The sequence below is a fragment of the Nesoenas mayeri genome, assembly GCF_963082525.1.
Source record: "Nesoenas mayeri genome assembly, chromosome: 6".
Taxonomy (NCBI): Eukaryota; Metazoa; Chordata; class Aves; order Columbiformes; family Columbidae; genus Nesoenas; species Nesoenas mayeri.
The window spans coordinates 25,133,783-25,160,226 of NC_137545.1; the positions used below are offsets into that span (position 1 = coordinate 25,133,783).

A 26,444-nucleotide genomic window follows, 5' to 3' on the forward strand; every position below is an offset into this window, starting at 1 on the left:
TGCACTGTGGACTTGAGGGGGGTCTTGAACAGAGCCATTGTTACCTGGGGGAAGACAATGCTCAGGACTGCCTGTTTGCTTTTGCTGAAATTTGCATGAAGATCATTTGCTATGATTGAGAGTTGGCAGTGAACATTGCATGAACCCGCTCTTCAGTGTACCGAATGCATAACTGTATCCCCTCATGGTATTGACTTCTGTGCCAGCAAATATGTCGATAAAACATAGGAGAGAATAGTAATATCAAGTGCATGGACAGAATGACACCAGCCGAGTTTCTCCAGATATATTCTGTATGCCCTTCCTTTCTGGTAGGTCAGAGATATATTCCTTTTTCTGTAATACTTTGGCTAAGTTTAAGTAGTTTGGGAAGCCTAAGTCATGAGTGCATTTGTCATTTTAAGAGCAATTCTTTTTTTTCCTGCTACTCTTTGGCCATGTATTTGTCTGCAAACTTGTACCAAGGGAAGAAATACTAGCAATATGGCTCACACCATGCTTTGATATCCCAGTTGTCTGTATATCTTCTGCTAAACCTACTTATCTGTGGAGCAGAAGAGTGAGGTACTGGTGGTATGAAAACGTGTGTGTGGTGCCCCTTGGTGTGAGGTCTGCTTTCCAGCACACTGAAAGGCTCCACTACCACTACATCACTACATTCTTTCTCTAATACTTTTTTTTTTTTGCTTTCATTCCAGCTGCAAAATTACTGTGGCTTAATTACCTTTCCTTTGCTTTTTGAAATGGTAAGAAGTGCCAGGCACCATGTCTGCCACCTCTGTCAGAGGCTGGAACTTGGGAAGCACTGGCCTCTACAAGTGTCTGCTTGGAGTGGTATGGGATAAGGTGCCAAATTTGCCTGTACACATTTGAGGCTAAGAAGCTTCATATTCACCCTTGCTTGTTTCAGGATGAGGAGGGTGTACAGTGTAAAACATGGAACTGCTGCATATGTTGTTGAAGTTATGACAGTTCACTGGTGTTTCTGCATAAGTATGGTTGATTACTTTAGTGATTCTAACATGAATTTTAATTTAAGTGTAACTGATGAAACACTGGTTATCATTGGCAGTTGGTATGACACATGAACACCCAGATGTATATTCCATAACTTTGTCAGATACATCTTAATAACATTATTTTAATTTTTTCCCATCTGTTTAAAGTACTATTTTCACATTACAGCCTTTGTTAGGATTTGAAAGCTCTTAATATTCATATGTTGAATAATTCCTGAGAAAATCTGTTCAACACTTGAACCTTAACTGGAACATTTAGTACTTTCTCGAAATCTCTCATTGCAAATCGCTTGTTTCTTTGGATGCAAAGGGCAGTAGAAAGGCTTATAAAAATCTTTTAGTAGCATTTGTGCTGAGAACATTATTTCCCCCCTACACACATACTCTTTCTGTGCAGGAGGGAACTCTGGTGACATCTGTTTAGCGAAGCGGGTACGTGCGGAGCTCTGTGCCAGCCGCGTCAGCTGAGGGAGCCTGTGTGAGGCAGATGAGGGTGCAGAGCTTTGCACAGAGAGACAGCATCTTTGTGCAGGACGGAGGGGCTGCAGCCTGGAGAGCAGCTACCAAACAGGACAAAAAGAGAACTGCCCAACAGCAAGAAGGAAAATAATTTGGCAATTAAAAAAGCCTCATTTGAGGAAATAATAATATATTTGACATCCCCTTCTGCACAAATTCAAAAGCTGAATGCTATTCACTTATTGTCTTCTAGAACCATTTGGGAACTGTGAATAAGAAACTACAGAAGTGTAAAGTGATTTATGTTGTGTGATATTTTAATCTAGAATCTGACTTGCTGAAAAACTATTTAAGAATGCAAGTATTTTTGATTAAGAGTGGAATGCAATGTCCGTATCTTCTGCTATTCTTAAAAGAACATTTCACCTTGTGCTTTGTTTTTTCTCTCCTTAAAACTGAGTCCTGCTTTGCTGCAAAAGGTTTGAGTTGCTTCCTTTGGCATTATAGTGACTGGCAGAAGATTTGTATGAACATTTTGGACAGTGTTGCTCCTTACAGTAAAGTGAAGTATCTGAAGGATCTGTCATGCCTGCATCAAAGTGGGACAAACAGATGACTGAGCATGCCCAGGGCAGCTCGGAGGATGGTTTTCGCTGTGCCAGTTCATTCATTCATTCAGGTATTCAATTGAGATTTTGCGGGAGCTGCCATGCGCTGCTTCACAGACATCTTATGCAAGTATCTTTTCTCTTGTGAGTAATTTTCTTTATAGTTTCCATTGTGTACAATCAAATATTCTAGCTTTTGGTCTTCAATATCCCACTCACTTCAGCGTGTATTTGCTTGGTGATAGCTTTCTAAATGACAAGCATCTTATTCAGTGGATATTGACACAGGCGGCAATTCTGTTGTCAGTGATGTTTTTGAAAGGATTGTCAGTGAAACAAAAATTTGTAGGTGTATTTATACTATCTCAGTTCTTGATATTCTGTTTCATGAAATGGGCTGGTTAACTAAAGCATAGAGAAGTTTTCTGAAGATGCCCCCACATCCAGTTGCTGTGAGAATCCTTCTAGGAAGAAATGAATGTCACTACTGGATTTTATTGTATTGTTGAGTAGACAAGTGATAGGGATCAGAAATAGGCACACATGTCTAGTGCCAAACTATACTCCTTTATTGCTGGGATCCTGAATGTTATTTTTCTAAGAGATGTGGAAATACAAGGTTTCTTCAGCATAAGACTAACTGCAGTCAAGAGTGACAGCCACTGTCTTTATGAGACAAAAAATGTATTTTTGAAACAATTTAAAATGCAGTTTTAGATCATGAAACTATGAAGAGTTCAGCAGGTAGCTTTTGTCTATTTTTTTTAAATGGTTTTGATTATTTGTGAATTGAGATTTTTTTTTTCTGCTACAATAATGAGAACATTATTACAATTTCACATCAGTAGGTATTATAATTATTGCTGCTGCAATTTACTACAGTTCAACTTAAGTAAGTATTATGATCATAAGACAGTTATACTTTCCAAGGTAAGTTTTGAAAGCTGGCATTCAAAAAAATTCTATAAAAGTTCAGGTATTTCAAGTAGAGAAACAAAATCCTAATAATTATGTATATAGCCCAATTAGGACTACTGTTGAAGGAACAGAGAAGGAAATGTTGTGTCCTGTCATTGCAGTGGGGTGTAGGTGAAGCTTCTTTCCACAGTGATTTTTAGCTACTTTTAGAAAAGAATTGTTTGGAGAATAGCCTTCAGGCAGAAGATAATTCAAATTCTCTTTTATACTGTATGTAACAACTGATTTTTCTTTTACTGCTGTATCTTGTACCTTGGTGAATATTAAATTACTCTAGAATTTTTTTTTTTTGAAACCTACTCCTTGGAGGAATTAAGATGAGAAACAGAATGCCTACTGGTAATAGGTATATACTCTCTTTTTCCCAAATGTGCATTATAAATACTTTTGGAGAATAATTGCTAGAGCTCATTTGCTGTTTTTCTTTGCTAATAATCTTCTTTCTCCTGTCTCCTTTCTTAGGGCCCTCTGGGATTAGTGCGGAAAGGTTCTCTGCCACTCAGTGACACCGCTTCGGTGAACTCCTCTCTACGGAGGATGAAGCGCAAAGCACCCTCACCACCCTCCAGAGCACCCGAAGATCAAAGTCAAAGCAGTAATGAGACTGGTAATCTTTTTATGCTGTTTAATTGGGAGGCCATGGAAAGCATGGCTATTTGGCTCAACTTTAAAGAAATACCACCTTATGAGATAAGAACTTCAAGTGCCAAACATCCTCAGATTGTAAGGAGCAGTAATACTACTTTATGAGATTGGCTCACGTAGTGTGAGAAAGCAGGCAGGTTTTAGGGCACGCAGATCAGGAAAAAGCAGAAAATATCAAATTAATTATAGTTAGATTAACCATAACAATTGTGTGTTTGTGTTAATCAGATGGACAGCTTGGAGTGGGGATCAGAGAGGGTTTCACAGGAAATGGACTGAGAAGAAGAATTTTAGAGTTTTTTGGTATTGTTTTATATTGTTCTTTTGTAATTCTTCTATTTGATCAAAAATTCAGTTCTCTTTGGTTCAAAAATACCTGAGAGTTGTGTCTAAAATATCTGGGAAATGTGACAAGGCGCACTGGTTGCTTAAGAGAAGGTGCATTTCTTGAAGAACTTGCCAGTCTGTAAAATCACAATTTAACATTTTCTCTAGAAATTGGTGAAGAAATTGTGAGGCAATAAAAAAGCTTATTACTCGTCTTTTTGCAGTAACAGAGTCAACAGAATCATCCCCTACTAAAGTGGAAGAAAATGCTGCTGAAGTGCAGTCTGAAACAGGTTGGTTCTTTTTCCAAATGCATTGATTAAATCTACTTCCTAGCAAGCGTATGATAATTCATAGTAATAAGTTACTATACTGTAGATGTGTCATAAGTGTAGAACTAGTTTTAATGCTTTAATGCCTTTGAAGTACAAATATGGGTTTCTAAAATAAAGATGTTTAACCTTTACTGTCTACAGAAACGCATACAATATATTTTGTATTTGTCTCTCTGCTTTACATTTAATAAATTAAACATTATCCCTGTTTTCCCTCCTCCCCTATATGTTGTAGACAAGAACAAGCAAGAAATTCTGTGATTCTTGTGTACCTCATAACAAGTCTTTGAAAAACTAAAGTCCAGTCTGGCTTTCAGAATCCCCACTTGTGCTGCCTTTGACCTGCATAAACCAGGGGTGGGAGCAAATCTGTGCCTGTCCTTTGGTTTGCATCTAAACAGCCTGTGAAAATATAAGCTGTAAACATAAACTGTATGCATAAATAGTTATTTATATGTTAAATGAAATAATTTGTTGGGTGCTATGGAAAAAATGTGATATATGAAACTATAGCTGTTTAAAATACTATTCTTTAGCAGCTGAACATAATACTTTTTACATTTATGCAGTTTGTACTGTTAAATACTGCTGTTTGAAAGCATCAGACTCGAGGGTTCAGGTACAAGATATGGCATCTAGGAGTCTTTCAAATTTGTAAAAGCTTTTAGAATAATCAATGCCAGCGCAGTCTGGAAAAATCACTCTTCAATGTGTTTCACTAAGAATGAAATAGATAAACACTAAGCTTGTGGAGCGCCACTGGCATTATAACATAGTATCAGTTTGGTTGGAAAAGACCCTCAAGATCATGGAGTCCAACCATTCACCCAACACTGACACTAAACCATGTCCCTAAGAATCTCATCTACACATCTTTTAAACACCTCCAGGGATAGTAAATATGAAAAATATGGAACTAAACACTCAGTTCCTTTGCTAGTTGACAGGAACTCTTGAGTAGTTTTCCAGCTGTTTTATTCAACATGCCAGTCAAGTTGTTTGGAGTGGTAAAACAAACATACCACAAGAGTTGAAAAAGTCACTTGCCATTCTAGGCCTCTGGCAAAGTGGTGGGAGGAAAGACCTGTTATCAGAAAATTGGGGCTTGGTTTGTGTTTAGGCAGTTTGTGTGAATTGTCAGAAAAGATCTTTAATGGAAATAATATATAACTTAATAAATGGGAAGTATGAACCTATACTGTGCAGTCTGAGGTTGAAGATGTAATGAAGCTGTAACCTGTCCTTTTTCTAGTTGTTGTAGCAGATGAAGGAGGGTAGTCTCTTCTAAGTGAATGGCTCTTAATGATGTTTATTAGTACTTCATTTTCTTTGTTAAAAACTAGTTTATCTACATGTGATGGGTCTAAGATGATGAGGAAAATCATTATACTTCAATTTAAAATCAAGGGTTTTTTTGTTTTCTTGAGCTTGTTTCTGTCTTAAGATTGTAGACCCATGCTAGAGTTTCTGCATTGCCCATCACTGTAATGTCCAAGTGCTGCATGGATAAACAGCCCCGAACTTTATAGAAATGGAATGTTTGAAGCAATATGAGTTTTGTAATTAAATATTTTAATTTAACCTGTAATGGAAAAAAGTAGAAAAATGTAATCACCTCCACTGGGCTTAGAACAGTCTGTGCTGAGCCCTGGGATTTACCTCTGCAGTTAGTAAGTCTTTGTTCTCCAGTTCTGCTGCTGATCTCTTCATGCAACGTCCTTTGCTGAAGACTTAATGCAATGCATTTTTGTAAACGTAGAGACAAGTCACGTAGCACAGCTTCATTGCCTATCTTTTTTCTTTTTTTCATGGGATACTGCTGCTCTCTGGTGGTATCTCTGAAACTGTCCTGAGGCCTATTTGTCAAGGGCCCTTTTAAGCAAAGCCCATCATGCTGTAAGAATCCGTTTTCACCTGCAATAAAATCAATTGCAGTACACTTGTTCTATTCCTAGTCTGAAAAATATGCACATTTGGGTATTGTTTTAAATAGATAAAATAGTTCAATATCTCTTTAATTGCTAAGCTGAACATAATTTTAACTTTATATAAACTCAAGTAGTTCCTTCCATTTGCATTAGCTCTGCTTTTGGGTTCTGGAGGCATTGTGTTTGTTCACTTGTGACTCGTGTTCCCAAAGGAGTTCTGTTATGTATTACTACTTCAGCAAATATTGTGTTACCTTCTGCCCAAAACCAAATAATTGCAAATGTTCAATAAATGTTATTTGCTGTCTAAGTAGTGCATAGCTAATAGACAGGTGAACACTAAGTGGAACTCTGCTATATAACTTGGAATAGGCAATGTTTCTGTTGTGAAATGACAGTTTTCACATGGTGTAAAAACAGACTGTACCTTGACAAAAGTAGTTTGAAGTAATTGATCTACCAGAACAAACACTTCGAGAGAATTAATTTGAACATGTGAGATTATGAACAACAAATTATTTTCTCAGTTATGATTTTTGTTCCCCTTCCCAAAGTTTAATTAATGCTTGCTCTTTGTTTGTTTGTTTTTTGTTTTTCCTAGGGAAGAGGGCAAAATGGTGTTTAAAAAAAATTAAAATTACAGATGTTAAAATAATTTCCCATCAAACAAATCCCTTGATATAATCTTCTTGGTTACAGTATCTCTTAAGAACATTTTTAAGGACTATAGAGTCAAGAGCAAAAACACAGACAGATTAACGTGATGTGATCAGGCTTTACAGCTTTGGTGCTCAGGAGCACAACAGCTCCCAGAGCTGTGTCAGCTGGTTCTCTCTCATGAAGTTTCCTTACTGACTCAAAGGAGACTTGCAGTTGGTATGTCAGTCATCAGATACGGCTTCACAATGTCATCCTCTAAATTTTAATGATGTTCTCTTAGGGCTAGTTAAAACTCAATGACTAATGTTCACAGAGAAGAAATGGACAAAAATGCAATTTATATATGCCATTACATACAGATTATATAAACAGTAAGGCATCAGTATATATGCAGTATTGCATAGTACTTCCTAGTGATACGTTGCATATAAAAACTCTAAACTGAGGCTTTGGAAAGAAGTCATAAAATCTGAACTCTTCCTCTGAGGAGTTAAGTGCATGGTGTATGTAAAGGATGGCTGTTAAATGTTGTTTATGTATCAAATGCATTCAGACTGTATTCTGCTGCAGCAGTGGTGGCTCAGGTCTGGAATGAGTAACAGATGACAAACCACTAGTTGAAATTAACTCCAAGCAAGGCTGATATTATGCTGATAGATGAAGTAGAGCACTTCAGAAAAAGTGTATGGATTGTTTTTGTTTGGTATTACACATTTGAAGGTCAGGTTAGTCCACTCCAAAGCCTGGAAGTGTTCCTAGCACAGCAAAGGACAGACTTTCATGTAGCAGGAATGTCAGCAATATCTCCTACCAACACAAGCTAAGTTTTCATCCCATCAGTATAGATGCAACTCGGCTTTTGTTATACTTCTCTCCAGAGGAAAAGTGACAAAGATGACAGCAGTGCCTGGGCACAGAGCCATAGCAACTCCAGAATGCTTCCGTTTGTCTTGTCAGAAGTTCTGGCTGTGCTTTGTTGTATAATTCAGGTTTCCACAGTATTTAGACTGAAGGTCTAATTGCAAAAGGTCTTTGTTCTTGAGGCTGGTGATGGCTCAGGCCTGTGGCATAATAGTTCTCATCAGTGAAGGAGACCGTGTTCTTGAGAGCTGCTCGTGAGCTGTGGAATAGTCTCAGCAGGTCTGATTTTTTTGCCCACATACTGTTATGCTTTGTTGGTGTCTTGTGGCATATATATTTCTCTTTGCACACACGAAATTGTACTGCTATCACTAAAATAATCTCCCTAAGTATTAGACTGCTGGCATGACTTTTCCCTAGATGGATATGAAAGGGCTGGTGGGAACTGCGGAGGAAGAGAAGGCCCTTACTAATAGTAAATGCCCAAAGAGTCCCTTTAATACTGGTGTGGCACATTGGTCTGTACCTGTTCTTAAACTGCATGGAAGGAGCTTACCTGCAACACTTTGCAGTCTTGCCTCTCCCTGGGGATCTAAATCACCTCTGCATTCAGCGCCATGGCACTTGTTGATCACATTGCTTAATGTGTAACTACAAAGCATTATTACAAGTCTGCCATAAAAAAATTAGAATTAAATAGTAAAATGTTTGGCTTTTGTAGTTGCACTGTAACTGTGAATGAATAACTTTGTTATTACTGAGCTCTTAACTAATTACCCTATTGGAAAAATCAAAGTTTCTGTACTGAGACTTTCTCCAATATATACAGTCCTCTATTATGTTTCTGTAACAATGTACTTCTCTAGAAGTGCTGGGAGCATTGTAGGATACCAGTCTGTACAAAAAATGTCAGTCCAAGATTTTTTGGACTCTGGAATCTGCTACTTTCCAGCATTGCTTGCTTTAAGCCAGTATTTTGTTTTCATTTTTAGCCTTGGTTTACACTTGGAAATTTACTGATAGAGTTTAGAAAAATCTGAGAACAACCTGTCAAAGTGCAAGGCCTGTGTGTTACAGGTACTGGTGTGCACAAAGCTGACACGTGTACCTTGGTCAGGTCAGGCAGAGTGCCCTGCTTATGGTTCAGTTGTCAGTAGCTTTCCATGGCACCATATTGCACTATGTAGATAGAATTATTTTCTTTGTTTTATAGAATGCAGGTTTCAAAGCCAATAGGTTAATTGTACTATCTAGTTACTAATATTTGAAAAATGTGAATCATCATCTTGTTGTAGGAAGTTGCCAGGCAGGGAAGTGAAGCCGGAGATGGTAAGTCCCTCTGGAAATCAAAATAGGTGGATTTATTAGTTTAACTCCAGGTACACTGAATTATTTGTGTCCTAATCCAATAACAAAACCTTTTAGCTGAACTATGCTCTAGTTGACAACTTCCTTATTTATGGATTTACACTTTCCTATTTTTTTATTTTTGGGCACTTCTACTGAAATACAAGGCATTGCACAAGATGCTTCTAACTGTGTTTTGATACACTTAGGATAATGATGGAAATGTTTGATAGTGGTGAACAAACTTGTTCAAATGGCAGGCAAAACTGAGATTGGGTTTGCTCATTAGGTCTCTAATGTACTTACCTGTGATACAGGTATGTTAGAGATATAAAGGATATCTGATATAAAGGAATTGTGTATTTTAAACCTCAGTGGAGAGCTAATGGAAGTATTAAGATATCTGGGTAAAATAAACTGTCCGCCCCCATGACATTTTGAATTATGATACTGTAAAATATATTTTGATCTTGGATTAAATAAGAAAAATATTATACAGTGTTTACAGATGCAGAAATGGACCATAGCAGGGTGATGAGCATATTCTTCTCTGTAAAAAGAGAATTGAAAAGAACTAGAAAAGAATGTAAGCTAAAATTCGGAATGAATCTTTTTTTCTTGGCCTGAATTATGAAGAAAAGTCTCTTCAGTTTTCCTTCTTCAAACTACTTAGGCTGACTTCACAGTCCATTTGTATCTATACCCTGAATCGAGATTTGTGGGGTGTTATTTGTTTGTGGTTCTCCCTCTCCCTTATTTTTCTTCCTGTGAGTGTAGGTGTCAAGAACTCTGAGTACAACCTCGAAGAGATTGATGAAAGGGAAGAGATGAGTGTGCAACAGAGAGGGGCCAGTGCAAGTACAGACACCACTTTTGGGACAGGAGAGGTTACTGCAGCCTTCAGCTCTGCCGAAGTGCCACTGGAAACTGAAAAAAATGATCCTGCTACATCAGCTTCAGTTCCTGGCAGCGTTTCTGTAGACAACTCACAAAGCTTTAAGGAAGAAAAACAAGAAAATATGAGCACAGATGGCAAGTAAGTACGTTTTGTGACAAAGAAAGGAGCACTGGGGAGGGAATGGGGGAGGCAAATAAAATGTAGAGTTCTGCTTCATTCTGGAGCACAGAACAGAGAATTGTGAGAGAGGAATGAGCTTAATATGCTTAGTTTTCATTCTGGCACTCCTTGGTGCACAGTAATTCATGAAGCTTTAAAAAAAACCCAACAAAGTGTTCTGCAGGCTATTCTGTTTAAACCTCCCTTTTCTTACTACTCAAACAGCCAGGTTCCAGGAAAGCTGAACCTGTCTCTAGAATATCCAGCGTATTTATTAGAGCAGTGTGCTGCTAAAAAAATTTGGATTGACTAGTTAAGTGAGAATTTACAAATTCATTCTTACAATTGGGGAAAACCAGATAAATCAGCCATTTCTGATCTGCTGGCCACAGTTATCTATAGCTTGCATATTTGTTTTTGTTGTAATTTTTCTTTTTTTCTTATATATTAGCCAGTTGTCTCAACCTATCTTGATCCATCTGCTCTTAGGAAAACAATTCTGCCTGTTTAAAGAATAAACACGTTAGTTTTCTTAACAGCTCTTTTTCCCTTCTGGTGATGCTGTACCTTTGCCCTTCAGCATGTTTGCTAAACTACCTGACTCAGCAGGTTTCTAGCATGAGTTAGTGCCTGCTCGAAATAAATGTTTATTGTCTCGAGAAAGTCCCATTGTGTTAATGTAATTCACTATTTCTCTGTTCCCTGGGGCAACTGAACTGGCTACTGTTCCCAATTTAAATTGAAAGAACTATTTCAATTATTGTACTGAAGACAAAATGTGGGAATGCTCTAGTAGCCAAGAACTTTCAAGGCAGTAAGGAGAGCTTTGACTTGTGTTTCAAGGGTCTTTCTTGTCAGTCCAAGGCCAAACGGGGCTTTGCAAATATCTTTGGTGCTGTGCCCTGACGAATATTTTTCTAGTTGCTTGGGTGTATCTGCTTTATGGGGATCTACAAGGAGAAGGATCAGCCAAATGTTAATTTGAAGTTGTCTTGAACTTGAAAATTATCAGACCTGTGGTACTGGGCCAGTTTGGCCAGTTGTCTGAAGGATGTTTCTTTTTTCACCCCACTAACTTCTAATAGCCTTTCATGGCCTATAATCATGGTGAGTTATTTGGCATGATCTGCGTTCTGACTTTAGAGTTGACAATCCTTTCTTTTCTGAAATATAACAAGGATTCCAGAATGAGAAGTGGGTTTCCCAACCTTTTGATAATTCAGATCTTTTCTGTAAGATCTAGTTACTCTGAAGAAGTGATTTTTAATCAAACCAGAGATATATAAAATAATCCAGTCAGAAACCACTGATTTTTCTAATGATACTCTGTGGTGTTCCGTGGCTTTTGTTTTTTGTTGTTTTTGTGTGAGTTGTTTGTGGTTTTTTGGTGGGTTCTTTGGTTTTTGTTTTTGTTTTTTTTGCTTACTTGTTTGTGTGTTTTTTCTTTAAACAGTTCAGCCTGTTGTGAGTACTAGTAGTTCAGTCCCTCAGCTGTGTTCAAGGGAATGGAGATAAGCAAGAGTATGGGGTGCAGGACTGAGCTTTAACTTTCTTCCAGTCATCATTTTGAGAGCATATACTCCTGTTCACTGGTTTATTGGACACTTAAAGTATATTTTGGACTGTACAAGCAACGAGAGGATGGATGGTTATTGAGGAATTTATTTTAAATTATTCAAAGCAGATGTTTCAGCTCAAGGCACTGGTTTCTGACAACTAATAATTTGATGTGGCAGATGAATTGGAATCTTCATAGAACCAGTATTTTTAACTACAGAAAGAGAAATTATCTTAAAACAGAGATTCAAGTTTGAGGTTCTAATATTTTTTAAGATAAATTTTTAATATTTTTGGCTCTTTTATTTACATTTTTAGGCAAAGAATTTAATATTTCTCAAAAAAAAAAATTAAGGGTTTGTTCAGCATTTGTGCAGTTCTCTTTTCCCCCATGATCTGAGGACACGTATTGTGTGCATTCACAAAATGTATAGTAAGCAAGTAACGTATTTGCTGCATATTTGTTGTTCTTAAGGTATTTCTTGACAGAAAATTTTTCATTACTATTTTGAGAAGTCTGTACTGCATGTTCATGCGTTCATATGCAGTCAGCATCTCATGCAGCTCCCTGTCTGTCATGTTGGGGGCAAAATCAAGGACACGTTTTATATGTTGGGGACGTCAGAACACTTCACACTGAGAACACTGTTATATGAAAGATAAGCTATCACCTCTGTGGCTTCACTGAAACCAAGGTATTACTGGAAAGGGTATTGTTTACACTGCACAAGTAAAGAGAAGAAGAAGTAGGGAAAGGAAAACTGATCATCTGCTTAGACAGAAGAGAGTGAAGCTGCATGTCATTTTAGTAAAATATCACAGCAGCATTTCCTCTTGTTTTATTTTTTTAAATAAATAACCTATTCTGTTGAGTACTCCAATATTTGGCAGAGTGATTCTATTTTATCCGTCTGTGTTTGGAGAATATTGCCAGTTCTCTTGCATTGTTTCTTGTGTTTACTGAAATGAATGATACTGGCATATTTAACATACTGTTGTGCTTTGCAGAGGACTACAGACTAAGATAAGCAGTGAGCAAGCTGCATTTGAAAAGGACAGGAAGCTTAGAATTCTGGATCAAAATAAAACCAATGGTGAGTAGTTCCCACTCATTTTTAATAATTCAAAACAAGGTTGAAAAGAACTTTTTTATTCCTTTGAGAAAAACAACAATACAGTCAACTCTTGAATTGTTATCATCAGATTATTTTCTTTATACTTTCTCTAGCTCTGGTGTATCCTTTTTGAGATGAGGTGTTAGGAATTGACTGTAGTTTTGGTTTTTTGGGGTTGTTTTTTTAAATAAGGCTGGACACAGAGGTTGTCCTGCTATGTGGTGTGACATGGGCACCACAGCAGGGAAGGAGAGAGGCCAAAGATTGTTCTTTGCTTACAAAATTATCAGGAGTTTTCTGCATGAAAATGCAAATATTTTTAAACACAAATAGAACAAAGTAACCTGCTGATTTGAAAAGGAATGGCAACACCCTGTGCATCTAATGTATCATGAATTTTTCCATTGATTTAGCAACTTGACTGATTTATTTTACTCTTTTGTGTGGCACTGATTTTCAGATTTATATATTAGGCCTTCCATAGTGTTTTACATTCAGTACACTTCTGTTTATAAATCATAACAACATACTGCATGGGTCCTGTCTATATGTGATATAAGTTTTAGCTGCCATTTTATAACATACTTGAAACGAAGAGAGATTTTTTTGCACAAAATACTGAGGCAAATTATTATTCCTAAAGAATTTCATTTTCTCTGATATTATATTTAAAACAATTTGACCCTAATATTCCTGTGTTTTGGAGAGGACTATCTGTGTTTTATCTGAGGACAGAAAATGGAATTATCAGACTTGCCAAACAGTTGGAAAAAAAGAGTTGGAAAATGTTTTGTCCATATCTTTTCCAGTTGTTCCATTGCACAAATACAGAAAGTGTAGTTGACAAATAACATTTGTAATGTTAAAACTAAAGAACAGAAGCCACAAAAGTGTGGAATCAAATAAAAATTGTATCTAACTTAATATTGAGTAGTTCTTGAGCTCTGGAGTCACGGATGCCTATCTAATCAACTGAAATTCAGTAGCACTTTTTAAATGATTCTAGAATAGATTTTTCTATGAAGTTGATGCATGGCACCAGTAGCCTATTAATTAAGGAAGAATACCTCAATTAGAGTATTATTATTTGGCAATATTACTCACAGATAAATATATAACATTTAAAAGTAAATGTTAAAAAAAATTCAGCATCAGTAGGGAGCCAGTCCTCGTAGTTAAATACATTGGATGCAGGGCTCCCTGATGTAAGGAGGAAGGTTGAATATTTTTGGCATTTGTATTAATTTTGGAATTTCTCTTAAAGATCACAGTGATAAACTCCTTCAAACAACAGAAGAAGGGAAACTTCAGACAGCTGAAATTAAAACAGTAGATTTTAGAGAAAATGACAAGCTTGAAGTTGACAGACTATCAAACTGCCAGGCATGTAAAAATGACGTGACTGTAAATCACTGGAATTACACTAAACTCTTTCCAGAAAAGCAAGATCACAAAACAAATCAAACCAGCGTGGACACAGTAAAAACTCAGGATGTTGCAATCCAGACAGGTCCATCGGATAGCAGTTTGGGAAGGACTACACAGAAAGAAATTATTGTTCCTCAAGGTTGTGAATCATCCACATTCAGAGGACTGGCCCCTCAACACAATACAGATACAAACAACCCCCTCCTTCAAACGATGCAGGGAATACAAGAGGATAATAAAGATACTTCAGCAGAACAACAAAATCTTGAGAGACAAGGAGGTATCCATGAAAAAGTAATTCCCATAAAAGATCAGAGTCACGTTTGTATAAATGGCAGTACTTCTGCTTCACCAGAAGCAACTGCAAAATCTCCAGATGGCTCTCCTGTAAAGGATTATCCTGTTTATAGGCAGGACACCAAACCTAAACCCAAGCCTGCTAATGAAATTACAAGAGATTACATACCAAAAATTGGAATGACTACTTATAAAATAGTGCCTCCAAAATCCTTAGAAATAATGAAGAGCTGGGAGTCAGAAATTCCATCAGATCATAAAGATCAAGAGGTAGCTACTTTGGGAAACTCTCTGAAGCATGAAGACCCCAAAGAATTTGTAGTGCAAGCTGAAATTCCTCATCTTCCAAAACATGTGGGTCAGTTACAGGGTGGTTCACAAAATGAACCTGCAGTGGCAAATGATCTGCTGCACAGAGCAAACAGCATTTCTGAACGTGTTGTGACGTCCAGAGCTGAGATGACTGCTGAGAGCCATCGGACAGAAATGGAGTCTTCCAAACAGCATCTCCCACTGATGCTAAGCTTGGATAATACAAATGCTTCTTCTGAGACTCCGGACAAGTCAAATGCATTAAGTCCTACAATGAAGCCTAGTTCTTTTTATCTGCAGATGCAACGAAGAGCTTCAGGTCATTATGTGACGTCTGCAATTGCCAGGAGTACCATTTGTGCTCCTAATTCCATTCAAAATGAAGCAAAAAATACAGAGATGGAAAAAAATATCTCAGCACCTGATCCAACTTCTTTCTCTTTACTTAAAACAAGTCCTTCCTCTCCTCCAGCAGATGAAGAAAAAGTTGATGATGGGAAAAAAAATGAATCCTCCACTTCTCCTGTTAAGAGCAATAAACCTTCAGTTTATCCCTCTTGTCCACCAGCACCGTTGAACCTAAAAACTCTAAGAACTTTTGCAGTTCCAAAGCCGTACTCCAGTTCAAGACCGTCCCCTTTTGCTCTTGCTGTCTCATCCGCAGTCAAAAGGTCACAGTCATTCAATAAGACACGTACAATCTCTAGCCAGGCACCAAGAGAGGAATTACCTGTTGAACTCTCCTCAGCTGCTTCAGCAGCTGAATTCTCGTCAGTTACTTCCGTGCCTGAAGTGAAAAATCATTCCTTACAGACCGTAACAGGGGGGACACTGAATAGTCAAATGGATAAGGTAAACTTTATTTCTAATATTGGCTGACTGTTGATCCGCTGTCATCTAGTGTGGCTAGTCCAGGGGCTGGTCTCTGAATGGCTCCCGGATGGGGGCAGAGTGTGTTCATACAATGGAAACACCTTGTGTTGCCCAGCAGTTGCACAGCATCATAATGAAATACAGGAAAACAGGGAAGGTTAAAATAAAACAACCTCATTCAGATTATTGGAAATAATTATTTCTGGCCATAATTAGCACCCCCTACTTTGAATAACAGTAAATTAAAGATAATAATTTATACTGTGTATACCTATTTTTTACGTTGGGAGTGCTTATGGTTTGCTCTTTATCATTCTGTATGTTGATTTCTTAAATTCAATTCTGAATAATATGATCAATTTGGCTTCAAGTGATCATGGCACAAACACTTGAATGGGGGTATACAATTTTGCTGGCATAATTATCTGAGAGAGAAACTATGTGGAAATGTAGCTGATCTCTGAAATCTGGAATGAAGCAAACACTAGAAGGGTGGCAGTCTGATATGCAGTCTTGTGCCAGGTTGACTTAGTTTTAAATGTATGACTAATTCAGATTAAAATGTTTTGTTGTTCCTCCTACTTCTTCCCTTTATAGAAAGCCAGCAATGTGAATAGTGAGCAGAAGAGTCAGGCACAGTCAGGTGCTTCCAGTGACCACCCAGCCCCTGTCACTAAGAGACAAACCATGATGACATTCCAGCATTCTGACCCAGAACAGATCCACCAGAGCCTGCTGGCTGCAATCCGCTCTGGAGAAGCTGCTGCCAGATTGAAAAGGGTGAGTTTTTATCAATGCACTCAAAGTTGGCTTTGGCACAAAGTGCTGCCAGGAGGTCTCGTAACAGTGGGAGGGAGGTGGGGACGAGAGTTCCGTTTTGCAGAATTAACTGGTGAGTGTACACACAAAGCTTCCCATGTCCATATTTTCAAGCAGTACAAATCCAATTGGAAATCTTCCTGAAATAAATTAGAAATCTCTAAATTACCAGTTACCTCTTCCATAAAATCAGGAACAAGTTCTGTTATTTATTTGTGTTTCCATGGTTTGAGGTGGTATGGTTTTAGACACATGCTAAGCAGCTTCATGCTAGACCTGAAGCGGCTGCAATATTTTGCAGGCAGATAACACATAGAAGTTCTGAATATTGTGTTTTTCTATTTATTATACTCTATCAGATTCTTAATTCTTCTTAAATGTACAAGCTTAAATGTACAAGCTTACTTCTGCTGCTTGGTGTCATTAGTGAGATAGCTTTCAATGTTTTGTCAACAGTCCTGGTGGGACCATCTCCCCCCACCCCTCAGGTTGAAACTGTGGCTTAATTTTTCTTTTCTTTCTCCTAAAATTCACCTATACTTCTCTGGCTGTGTAAAACATTGTACACTTTAAAAATCTGTATTGTTTTAAATTTGTAACTAGACAATTTAATGATAGTCTCACACAAAGCTTTCTTGACCCAGCATTAGTATTTTGCATTCAATGTTGAGGAATAATTTCTCATTGCAGAAGGTTAAAGAAATTCACTAGTTTGTTTTTTTGTTTTTTTCTCTTCCCTTTCTCACTTGAAACTTGAAAGAAACAAATGATATGTGCTGGGTGGATGTGAGGGGGTTTTTTTGGATTTACAGAAGCCTTTGATTCCCTAAGGTCAACATCTCTCAGTGGATGGTATTAGAACAATCCATTCCATACGTAAGGTTTTGATTCGGGGTAGCACTGCAACAGCTTTTCTGAGATTTGTAGACCTCCCATAATTTCTACTCTGAATAAGAAGATTCAGATTCCAGGAAAGGTTACAAGTATGCTCGACTAGGTTTTGACCTCTAGTCAGTAAATGTGGTACATAATACACCGTAGTATTACTTCTGACTTCATGTCACTAACCACAGCCACATTAGAAACAGGATAAGATTAAATGAATGCTGTATGGTTCAGAGTCACTTAGAGGTCAAGTCTATCTGTTCTACCAGAAATATTGTTTGGATTTTGTTTTCATATATTTTTATTAAGGTTTGGGGTTTTTTTTCTCCACTGCATAATTACATTCTGAATAATAATGAGCTTTTTTTTTTTTTTGTATAGTGTATGAACTTTGTTTTATGATTCTGTGGAAAATATGCACTGGCATGGTTGTTGCACAGTAGCGTATAACTGTTTTAAAAAATAAAGTTCATAAGGTGCTTTTCAAAATTCAACAAGTCTATTTCTACGAGAAAGAAAACGAAGAAAAACTTCTTTATGTGGTTATTCATTCTTTTCTAGTAGAAATGTTCTTAGAGTAGATTTGACCCATATATTCTTTATCAGTCTAGGTACAAGAATGGCATGGGGAAGGAGAGATGATGGCTGATGTCCTTTTTCTGCTCTTTTTGTCTTCTTTGGGAGGAGATGTTCTTAGTATGGTGTCTGTTGAGGCAGGGAGTAAGGAGACGGCTGTACTTTGTAAGGAGAAATTATAATAATGAAGATTCTGTAAGCGTAAAGAGTTTCTACAAAACAGAAACCTGAAAAGGCCTAAACTCCCCCCCTCCCTGAAACACACACAAAATGCAGTGAAAAAATTTTGCCAAACATAGAATTGTGTGTGCTGTTTTTTTCACTCTTACCCAGAGCACAGATGCTGTGGTACAGGTATGTCTGACAGGTTTTTGATCTATGGCAAATTTAATAAAAACATGGTCTCATTTTATGTTTAACAGGGAGAACTCACAGTAGCAGGACAAACAGAGAAATGAAGCATTTTGTACCATTAACTTATTAGCACCTCAAAGTGTTTTCTGGTATTGAAGGGACTTGTTAAAGGCATTCAGCTCATGGCGTCCACTATTGTGCTGCAGTTGGTAAAGGGAGTAATAACCTGATCCCTTTGAATTGTGAAAGGGGCTGTCAGGTGCTTGCTTCACTTTTACCTCTAACCATACTCTTCCTTCTTGCAGCTCTGTGAGAGAGTCATTAAAAAAATAACATGCAGGCAGCACTAGCCAATTTCTTAACATTTTTCTCCTGTTTTACTTAATATGTTATGAGTATGCAATGCCAAGATCTGTTGCCTTTTGTGTTGCTGGTCTTCTCTGTTCAATAGGGCCCTCAGTAATTACTAACCTAAAATGGGTCAAGTGAGGTTTCTTTTTAACCATTTTTCTGTTGAGAGTCTTTTCATTGTGTTTAGTAAACTGTGTGCTGTGGGATGAGGCTCGCATGGCTGTGGAGCATCCACAGCTCCCAGTAACTCCCAGGTCTTTGCTGTCTATCCTACAAGTTACAGTTTGCTCCTGATAAAAGAAACATTACCATGGTATGAAGGAATGTTAGCAGATTTTGTTAGAAATCAGCTCTTAATAAAAAATGTTTGGTTTAGTGATATTTTTTCAAGTATTTCTTTGCAACAAGGTCTGAAAATTATGTGTGTTTTGAAATGTTTAGATAGGATAAAATGTGGGTTTAAGTAATTTCTTAAATTTCTACTTCTGTAGCACGTGTTTTGTTCAGAAATCATATAGGAGGTCTTTCATTGTGATGAGAAAAATGCTAAGTGAAGTAGCAGTATTTCTGTTTCCTTGAAGTAATACTGTGTAATATACTACAGAGAGAAGAATCTGAGATGTTAGGTTAATATTTCTTCTTTTTTTTCCCCCCCCCACCTCCAGGTTGGTCCTCCATCAAACACCATATCTGTCAATGGAAGAGCCAGGCTTCCTCATTTGTATTCCACAGAAGCAAAAGCTAATCACTAGATATTATACCAAATATTTTGCACTTTACTACTGCTTCATAGGCCAACTTAATACTAACTACGAATTTTTGAAAGTGTAAATGCAAGTATATGTTAATATATTTTTGTCAATTGTTGTAGGTATTTCAAGCTGGGTCCTTTGATGCCTTGGAAAGATTATTAGAATGTGTAAATTATGGTAATATTTTGCCTTTTTCTCTTTATAAAGCTGACTATGCTGCTAAAAAGGTTTAAGAGAAGGTTCAGATGAACTTTGCTTATATTAGAATGAGATTCAAAATTTTTAATTTTAGCCTTCCAGACTGAATGATATGTAGCACTATGCTGAAATTAGATTTAAAGCAATCTTAAGGATTTTAGATCATTAATTTTCAATTGTGTATTACTTTAACAGATTATATGAATTCAAATCTATCACATGCTGCCTCCATATTACTTTGTTAAATTAAATTTGTAATTAGTAGAAAACCTTAATTATATGCAATACTTTGTTTCTCTTTAAAAAATGGATTATTTGTTCCTTCAGTTGAGAGTAGTCGGGATAAATATTTTGATTCTTTTTTAATCTCCTTTAATTTTTTCCTGGTAGCACACAAAAAATCAGGAGATAAATTATTGGAAATTTTTGTACTACTTAAAAACTTTTCTTAACAGTAGCACTACATGATGTTTTTCATCTACTCTTTGACTACGTGTATATAGTATTTACCTAGCACTCAGATAAGCAATACTTTTTGTGAACTTAGATGTATTTTAAAATAGTTATCAGCATAAAGTCATTTACTGATAAAATGCAAATTCCAGTTTTGATACTTAGTGAAATAGAAGAAATTTGTTTTCACTGGAAGTATGACTAAAGAATGAACTGCTTTGGACTTATTAATGTAAAATATTTTAATCTTAAAACAGCACAATAACACACTTACAAAGCATTCTTATGTCTGAGAGCATATATTTATAGATTAAGCATTAAATACCAAAATGGGAATATATATTAAAAGGAAATGCTTCATGTTATATTTTATCTATTTTCCATTTGTTGTCAAGATTATACATTTTGAGGAGAGGGGTGGAAATATGATCACACTCATGATGAAATAGCTAGATTATGGATGCATGCTGCAAGTGCTGGGGTATTTGCCATATTAAAATATTTTCTTGCTGGACTTGATTTAAATAAAAGCAATTGTATTTAGTTTCTATTCTTTAACTATATTTATTTTGTACTTTAGAGATGTTCTGTAACTGAGTTTCAGAAACTGATCTACATGTTCATTTCAAAGGATTGTTAATGGTTTGCTGCCAGGTTTTTGTGCAATAATCTCAAAGAGGTCTCATTGCTTTTCTAGAACAGAGTCAATTATTGATTACAAGTAATAGTGTTAACATAATGCTGAAACCCTTCAAAGAATGTTTTAGTAAATAAAAATTCCTAAAGAGAGCTGATGAACATTTGTTCATTGCTGTTCTCTCCTGTTTTCTCTCTTATCTTACCCTGTCAATGTGTTTTCCCCCTTCCTTCTCCACCTTGTTCTTGCCTCCAGTCAGGGGCTAATTCCAAGGGTGGGGGACCACATAGTTTTTCAAAAGATCTGTTTCAGCAGTTTGCAAAGAATGCTTCATCTTTCACTTGCAAATGTTGAGACAGAAGAGGTAAGGTTTTTTCCTAGTTTCTAACCGGGCCTAACATTTGAGATTTCACTGTGTCTGGAGGGACAGACTTGAAAGTTGTAACTCTCCCAGGATTCCAGTGTCTCTGTTCATGGCGGTATTTGAAGTCCGTGGTTTAAGCATTCGTGTATAACCTGCTGATCTGTAACCGCCAAGGAGAGGTTGCGCCGCAAAAGGGATCTCTTGTTTGTACTTTGGGAGGAAGGGGGTTACATGTTTTCTCAAACCTTTATATTCTCTGCCAAGGTGACTAAAGTTATTTCATAGGACTAATTTAATCTCCATCAATAGTAATACAAGCTTACATGACCTTTCACTATTTCAACCAAATCGGTGGAGTCCACTTATTCTGGTTTGGGGGGGAAAAAAAATAAAAATATCCTTCCTTTGTTATTGTTTTCTATGGTTTTGACCACGATAACTATACTACTGTATGCTCCTTAGTCCCATATCCTAAAAGTACATTGCCTTTTTATGTGAACTCCTAAAGGCAAATATCATCTTATGTAACAGAGATTAAAACTAAAAAAAACCTTGCTGGAATTTTAGGATTTCTTGTCTTTGTAACTGAACTTGCTTGATAATTAACTGAAAAGCCTACATACACCACAGTGCTGTGAAACTCTTCAATGACATTTTCTGTTACTAGCTGGCAATATTGTTTGGCAAAAATTTGTTTTTCCTACTTCTTCTGACATATTTATAAGACATTTTAAAATCTTGCTATTGTATATCTAGAGATTCGTTTTTTCATATACCCTTGTATTAAATCCTACCAGAAAACTCTTGTTGATGAAATTGATGTATTTATTCATTGTCCAAACAAGAAAACATTTCTGTTTAAGTAATGAGTGTTTCTAGCAACTGCAAGCCCAAGTTAGACAGCAGTAAATTTTTGTTGTTGTTGTTGCCATAGATGAGGGAAAAACTTTTTTGGGGCCCAAGAATACTTATAGTTTGGGCAACCTGTATTACAGATGTCTTTCAACAGAAGGCAACTAGTTATGCCATGCCACTTACAATCACCTTGCTGTTTTTGAATGGCAGCCAAAATATTTAGGGAAGGAAAGTCAGGATATTGCAGAAAATGAATGTCAGTGTAATTGTGCAGACAAAATAGCAGACCCCAATATAGGTGTGCTATGACTTAATGTCATGAGTTATTTGAAGAAGCAGCAGATATTAGTGTAGCACAGTGGCATCTTTGTCTATCTCAGAGCCCAGGTCTTTATAAGTAAAGCAGGGGTAGAAAAAAGAACAGAGAGAATAAATGTTATGCCATTAGTTATTATAAATTATATAAATTTTATTTATTCTACAGAAGAAGAAATTTGAGCCTACAGATGTACCTGGAGAAGGGAGCAGTTTTGCTGGGAGAACATTGCCAGACAGTATTTGGAAATATGGTGGTGACTAGAGGTTTCAAGGCCAAGGCAAGAGCTCTCATACTTGTAGCTCAAAGATGTTAAACCACTGGATATCTCCAGTTTTGGGAAGTATAATATATTTAGTAATCAGTGCCCTAGTTTTTCCCAGCTACTTGTGTTTTGTCCCCTAGCATATTGTAGCATGCAACATGAAGATCCCTAAGGGCAAGGAAGACATTAAAATGGCATGGATATGGACCAAGAGGCGTGGGATCACACGAACTGGGTAAAGGATAAAAATATAGCATGAGAGCAGCTAATGCTTTTAATTTTAAGTTTGTTCAGGCACCTGTTACCAAACAAAGCAAACATTTTCAGTTGGAGCTGCTTAGAATTCTATTTTAATACACAATTTCAGAAAAGGTTGAAAGAATTCTGTCTAATAGAAACAAAGAAAATATGCTTGTGAGCGGTAGGGTGTGCATCCTTGAATGTAACACTTGGCCAGCCTACATCCTTCAGGTGTTGGACAATTACAACTAGATTGAAGAGTAACTGTAAATTACTAAGTTGATGGGTTGGTAGCCAAGCAAATAGAGCTCTTTGCAGAAGGGAAAATGTGTCTTAATATAATTATCTATATTTGTGTTAACACAGTGTGAGGCTGAAGTCAAAATAGCGTGTTTGTACCAGAGCTTACATGTTCACAGCCACGATGGCTGTTACTGGGTGCTGTGAATGCTCTGAGGTTCAGAGCCACAGTGTTCTGTTCAGCTTGGCTGCTGGCTGGGCAGCTGATTCTGAAGCGTTGCTCATTACAGATGCATTTCTTATGAGGTCTATTCTGATGATTAAGCAAAGCTGTAGCAATATCAATGGAAATGCTTCACAGCTTTTAATTGAATGCTTTCTGTGTGGATTATTTTATACAATCCAATTGAAAATCACAGGTAGGGTGTTGTGGGTTTTGATTTTTTTAAATTTGTGATTAAGTAGCTTTGTAAGAGGGAAGGTGTCCTTGTTAAAATCACATGAAATTTGCAAGTAACAGGATATTACATTTTTTTTAAAATACTTCATTTTGTCTTCCTTGCAAGAACTATGTAACATAGTAACTAACACAGAACTGTGTGTCAAGAATCTATCACAATTTATTGTATGTAAAGTTGCACTATTTTTTGTCAGCTCCTCCTGCTTGTTAACATAAGCACCTAACACCTTAACAGTTTTGGTGCCTATATGATTTCAAGGAGCAGATTTGGAAGAGATGTATAGTTTTCACTTTTTAGCTGTATTAAACATCACATTCACATAATGGTACAAAAGCTAGTGTTTTAAGTGAAGGAGGAGGAGAGGAACACTTCCTTCCCCCTTCCCTCCATCACCTTGGAAAGACCACTAAAACTGTTACTGGACTTAGTTATTCCTAAATTATTCAAGATAATTAAGAGAACAAAACTAATGGAAGGGAGAAGAGCAGATGAGGTAGAAAAAGGAGTTCTGCTTTTCTAGATCTGGAGAGTCACCAATTCTGTGAAGACAAGCAGAAGAATATTTCTGCTTCTCCCCTATCTAATGCATGAAGGAGTAATCTACAGGGAATAACTTAATTTGCTTCTCAGTTGAAGATGTTCTCAGTGTCTTAGAACAGGAAGTGCTGCTTCTCCCCTGACCTTTCATATTCTATGTTTTCTGTTTTGGCTTCAGGATTCTACAAATATTTTACCATTTTGGAACATGTGGGTTCAAGCCAGAAACTTAAATCTGAAAGCCCAATAACTTGCAATCTCCATTTATGTTATCAGTAAAATGATGAAAATGCAATCCTGTGCAGGACAGGCATTGTTCAGTATTTGCTAATATAGAAATGAAAGAAAATCTCCTAGCATTGGGAAATAGAGAAACAATTGTGTCTGAAAAGGACGCTAAAACTATTAGGAAATTTTAACTCCATCTATTGGTAATTATTCTTTCAGAGTAACTGGGTATGTATAACTTAGGGCCTGGAAGTAACAAGGGCTGTGTACTCTCCAACAGAAATAAATACAACTCCAGTGCCAAAAAGAATCCAAAAGAGTTGGATTTGGATGTAAGTTGCTAATTCCTCTGTGAACTTCTCAAACTTTGAGAACGGTCTTGTATGTTACTTGCACTACAGCCAATGTGATTTATCACAAATGCCTGTGACATTTACTAGTTACCAGTTTGTGATTGTATAATAAGTGTATTTTTAGTAGCTGTTGATATCACCTGCTGCATGTGAAGAGCAACTGTCTTCTGTATCAACAAATTATCTGCCTTGCTATTTCTAAAGCGTCTGCTTCCATGAATGCATGGGCATTCCCAAACAAGGCCTAAAAGAGGAGTTTAGCAGTAGGGTGGGAAATGAATTCTTAGGTTCCTGCTTACTCATTTGAATACTCCTCAGAGCAACTGGTAAAATGGATGAAGAGGCTGAAGAAATTTCTGGAGAATACACTCTAATCTTGTCTTACGTTAAATGTAAGGTGACATTTTTTTGTTGTTTGAATTAATAATGATCCAACTCTCAGTAAAAAGTGGGCATCAAGAGGTGATGGGGAGGTTGTGTTGAGGGAGGGGAAGATTCAAGACGGACATAGTTGAACTCTTCCAGGAAAAAACTCAGAACTTGCTGATGGACTGTTCCCTTGTTCCTTTCATTAGAGAGAATAAACGGAAATACCTAAAATTCAAAGCCTTAATCTTTTATTCCATTGAATTGACATGATTCTTCATAGTATACCTAACTATGTAACACATATGCATTAAGTATAATATTCCCTTAGTTATGCAGTGGTAAAAAATTGAGATAGATCACCATATGGAATATTCAAAAGTATTTATACAGCTATCAAACACTCACAGATTTAATCTTATGATTTCTCCATGTTTTTATGCAGCTGTGGTACCTACTTGCATCAGATTATGTGACCTGTAAATCTGTAAAAGTCTCCTGTGTCTCAGTTTACCATGAAGATAAGAATTCATAGTGTGCAAAGAAATGCTCATTAAATATTCTATCAGTTTTCAAAGTTTCAAGTTAAACTTTAAAAATAGAGCAATTGTCAGTATGGGGTATTCTGCTTCTGCTGTTGGCATGCTCAGAGAATGTCAAAGCAATGGGGCATCAGCTTTTTATAGTTTTAAGTCTTTATTTGGATTTTTTTAATCTGAATTCATATTGAACTTAAATGTTGAACAAATGTTCAATTGTTAAAGTGTTTTAACATCTTAAAGTGTGATGCTTCCCCAAATGTTTAACAGTATATAATTAGGTCAGCTTAATGACTTTGTTCATCAATGAAATACTGTCACTTAAGGTACACAGTGGCTTTGATTAGAGGCATTCCGTTATTAAATGGACTAGAGCAGCACCTGAGGGTGTCTACACTGTGTCATTGATTCTTGCTACATTAAGTTGTTCCTATTTTCGTAGTCACAGCTTCTCTACAACTGTCTTTGGTCATTTTTAAGAGGTGAATTCCAGCCTGTTTTGATTTATGAATGAGAATATTGTGTGCTGCTGATGCTAATGAGAGAGTAAGTGCTGCTCTGTAACTTGCATAAGGAAGTCAACATTACTAATATGAAAGAAATTAATTAACCGTTAAAGCAACTTCCCACAGAAACTTAGGTTTAATTATTATTAACATTCTGTATGTGAATTGAGATTTAACTTGATCGCAAATTATAGGCTTGATGCAGGGATTACTGCATAGTATTAGCACTGCATAGGGTTAGATGGTCCTGATGGTACCTTATTTTCATGTGGGTATCAGCTACCTGAATTCCTACAGGTAATAATGGGAAAAAAAGAGTGTACTCCATCAATACACATATCAG

The 26,444-nt window shown here is 36.8% G+C and overlaps 1 protein-coding gene across 1 annotated transcript in view; it reads left to right on the forward strand.

Moving 5' to 3' along the window:
• Window positions 1–19,543, forward strand: part of COBLL1 (cordon-bleu WH2 repeat protein like 1) — a gene marked incomplete at its 3' end in the record, with an annotated part of 80,668 nt that extends 61,125 nt beyond the window's left edge. Inside the window, exons 8-14 of the mRNA XM_080346306.1 lie at window positions 3,527–3,671; window positions 4,261–4,329; window positions 9,945–10,203; window positions 12,790–12,875; window positions 14,161–15,785; window positions 16,404–16,586; window positions 19,457–19,543. Of these exons, the coding sequence (XP_080202432.1) occupies window positions 3,527–3,671; window positions 4,261–4,329; window positions 9,945–10,203; window positions 12,790–12,875; window positions 14,161–15,785; window positions 16,404–16,586; window positions 19,457–19,543 (2,454 nt within the window). The remainder of the gene's footprint in view (window positions 1–3,526; window positions 3,672–4,260; window positions 4,330–9,944; window positions 10,204–12,789; window positions 12,876–14,160; window positions 15,786–16,403; window positions 16,587–19,456) is intronic.
• Between the last annotated feature and the right edge of the window lie 6,901 nt (window positions 19,544–26,444).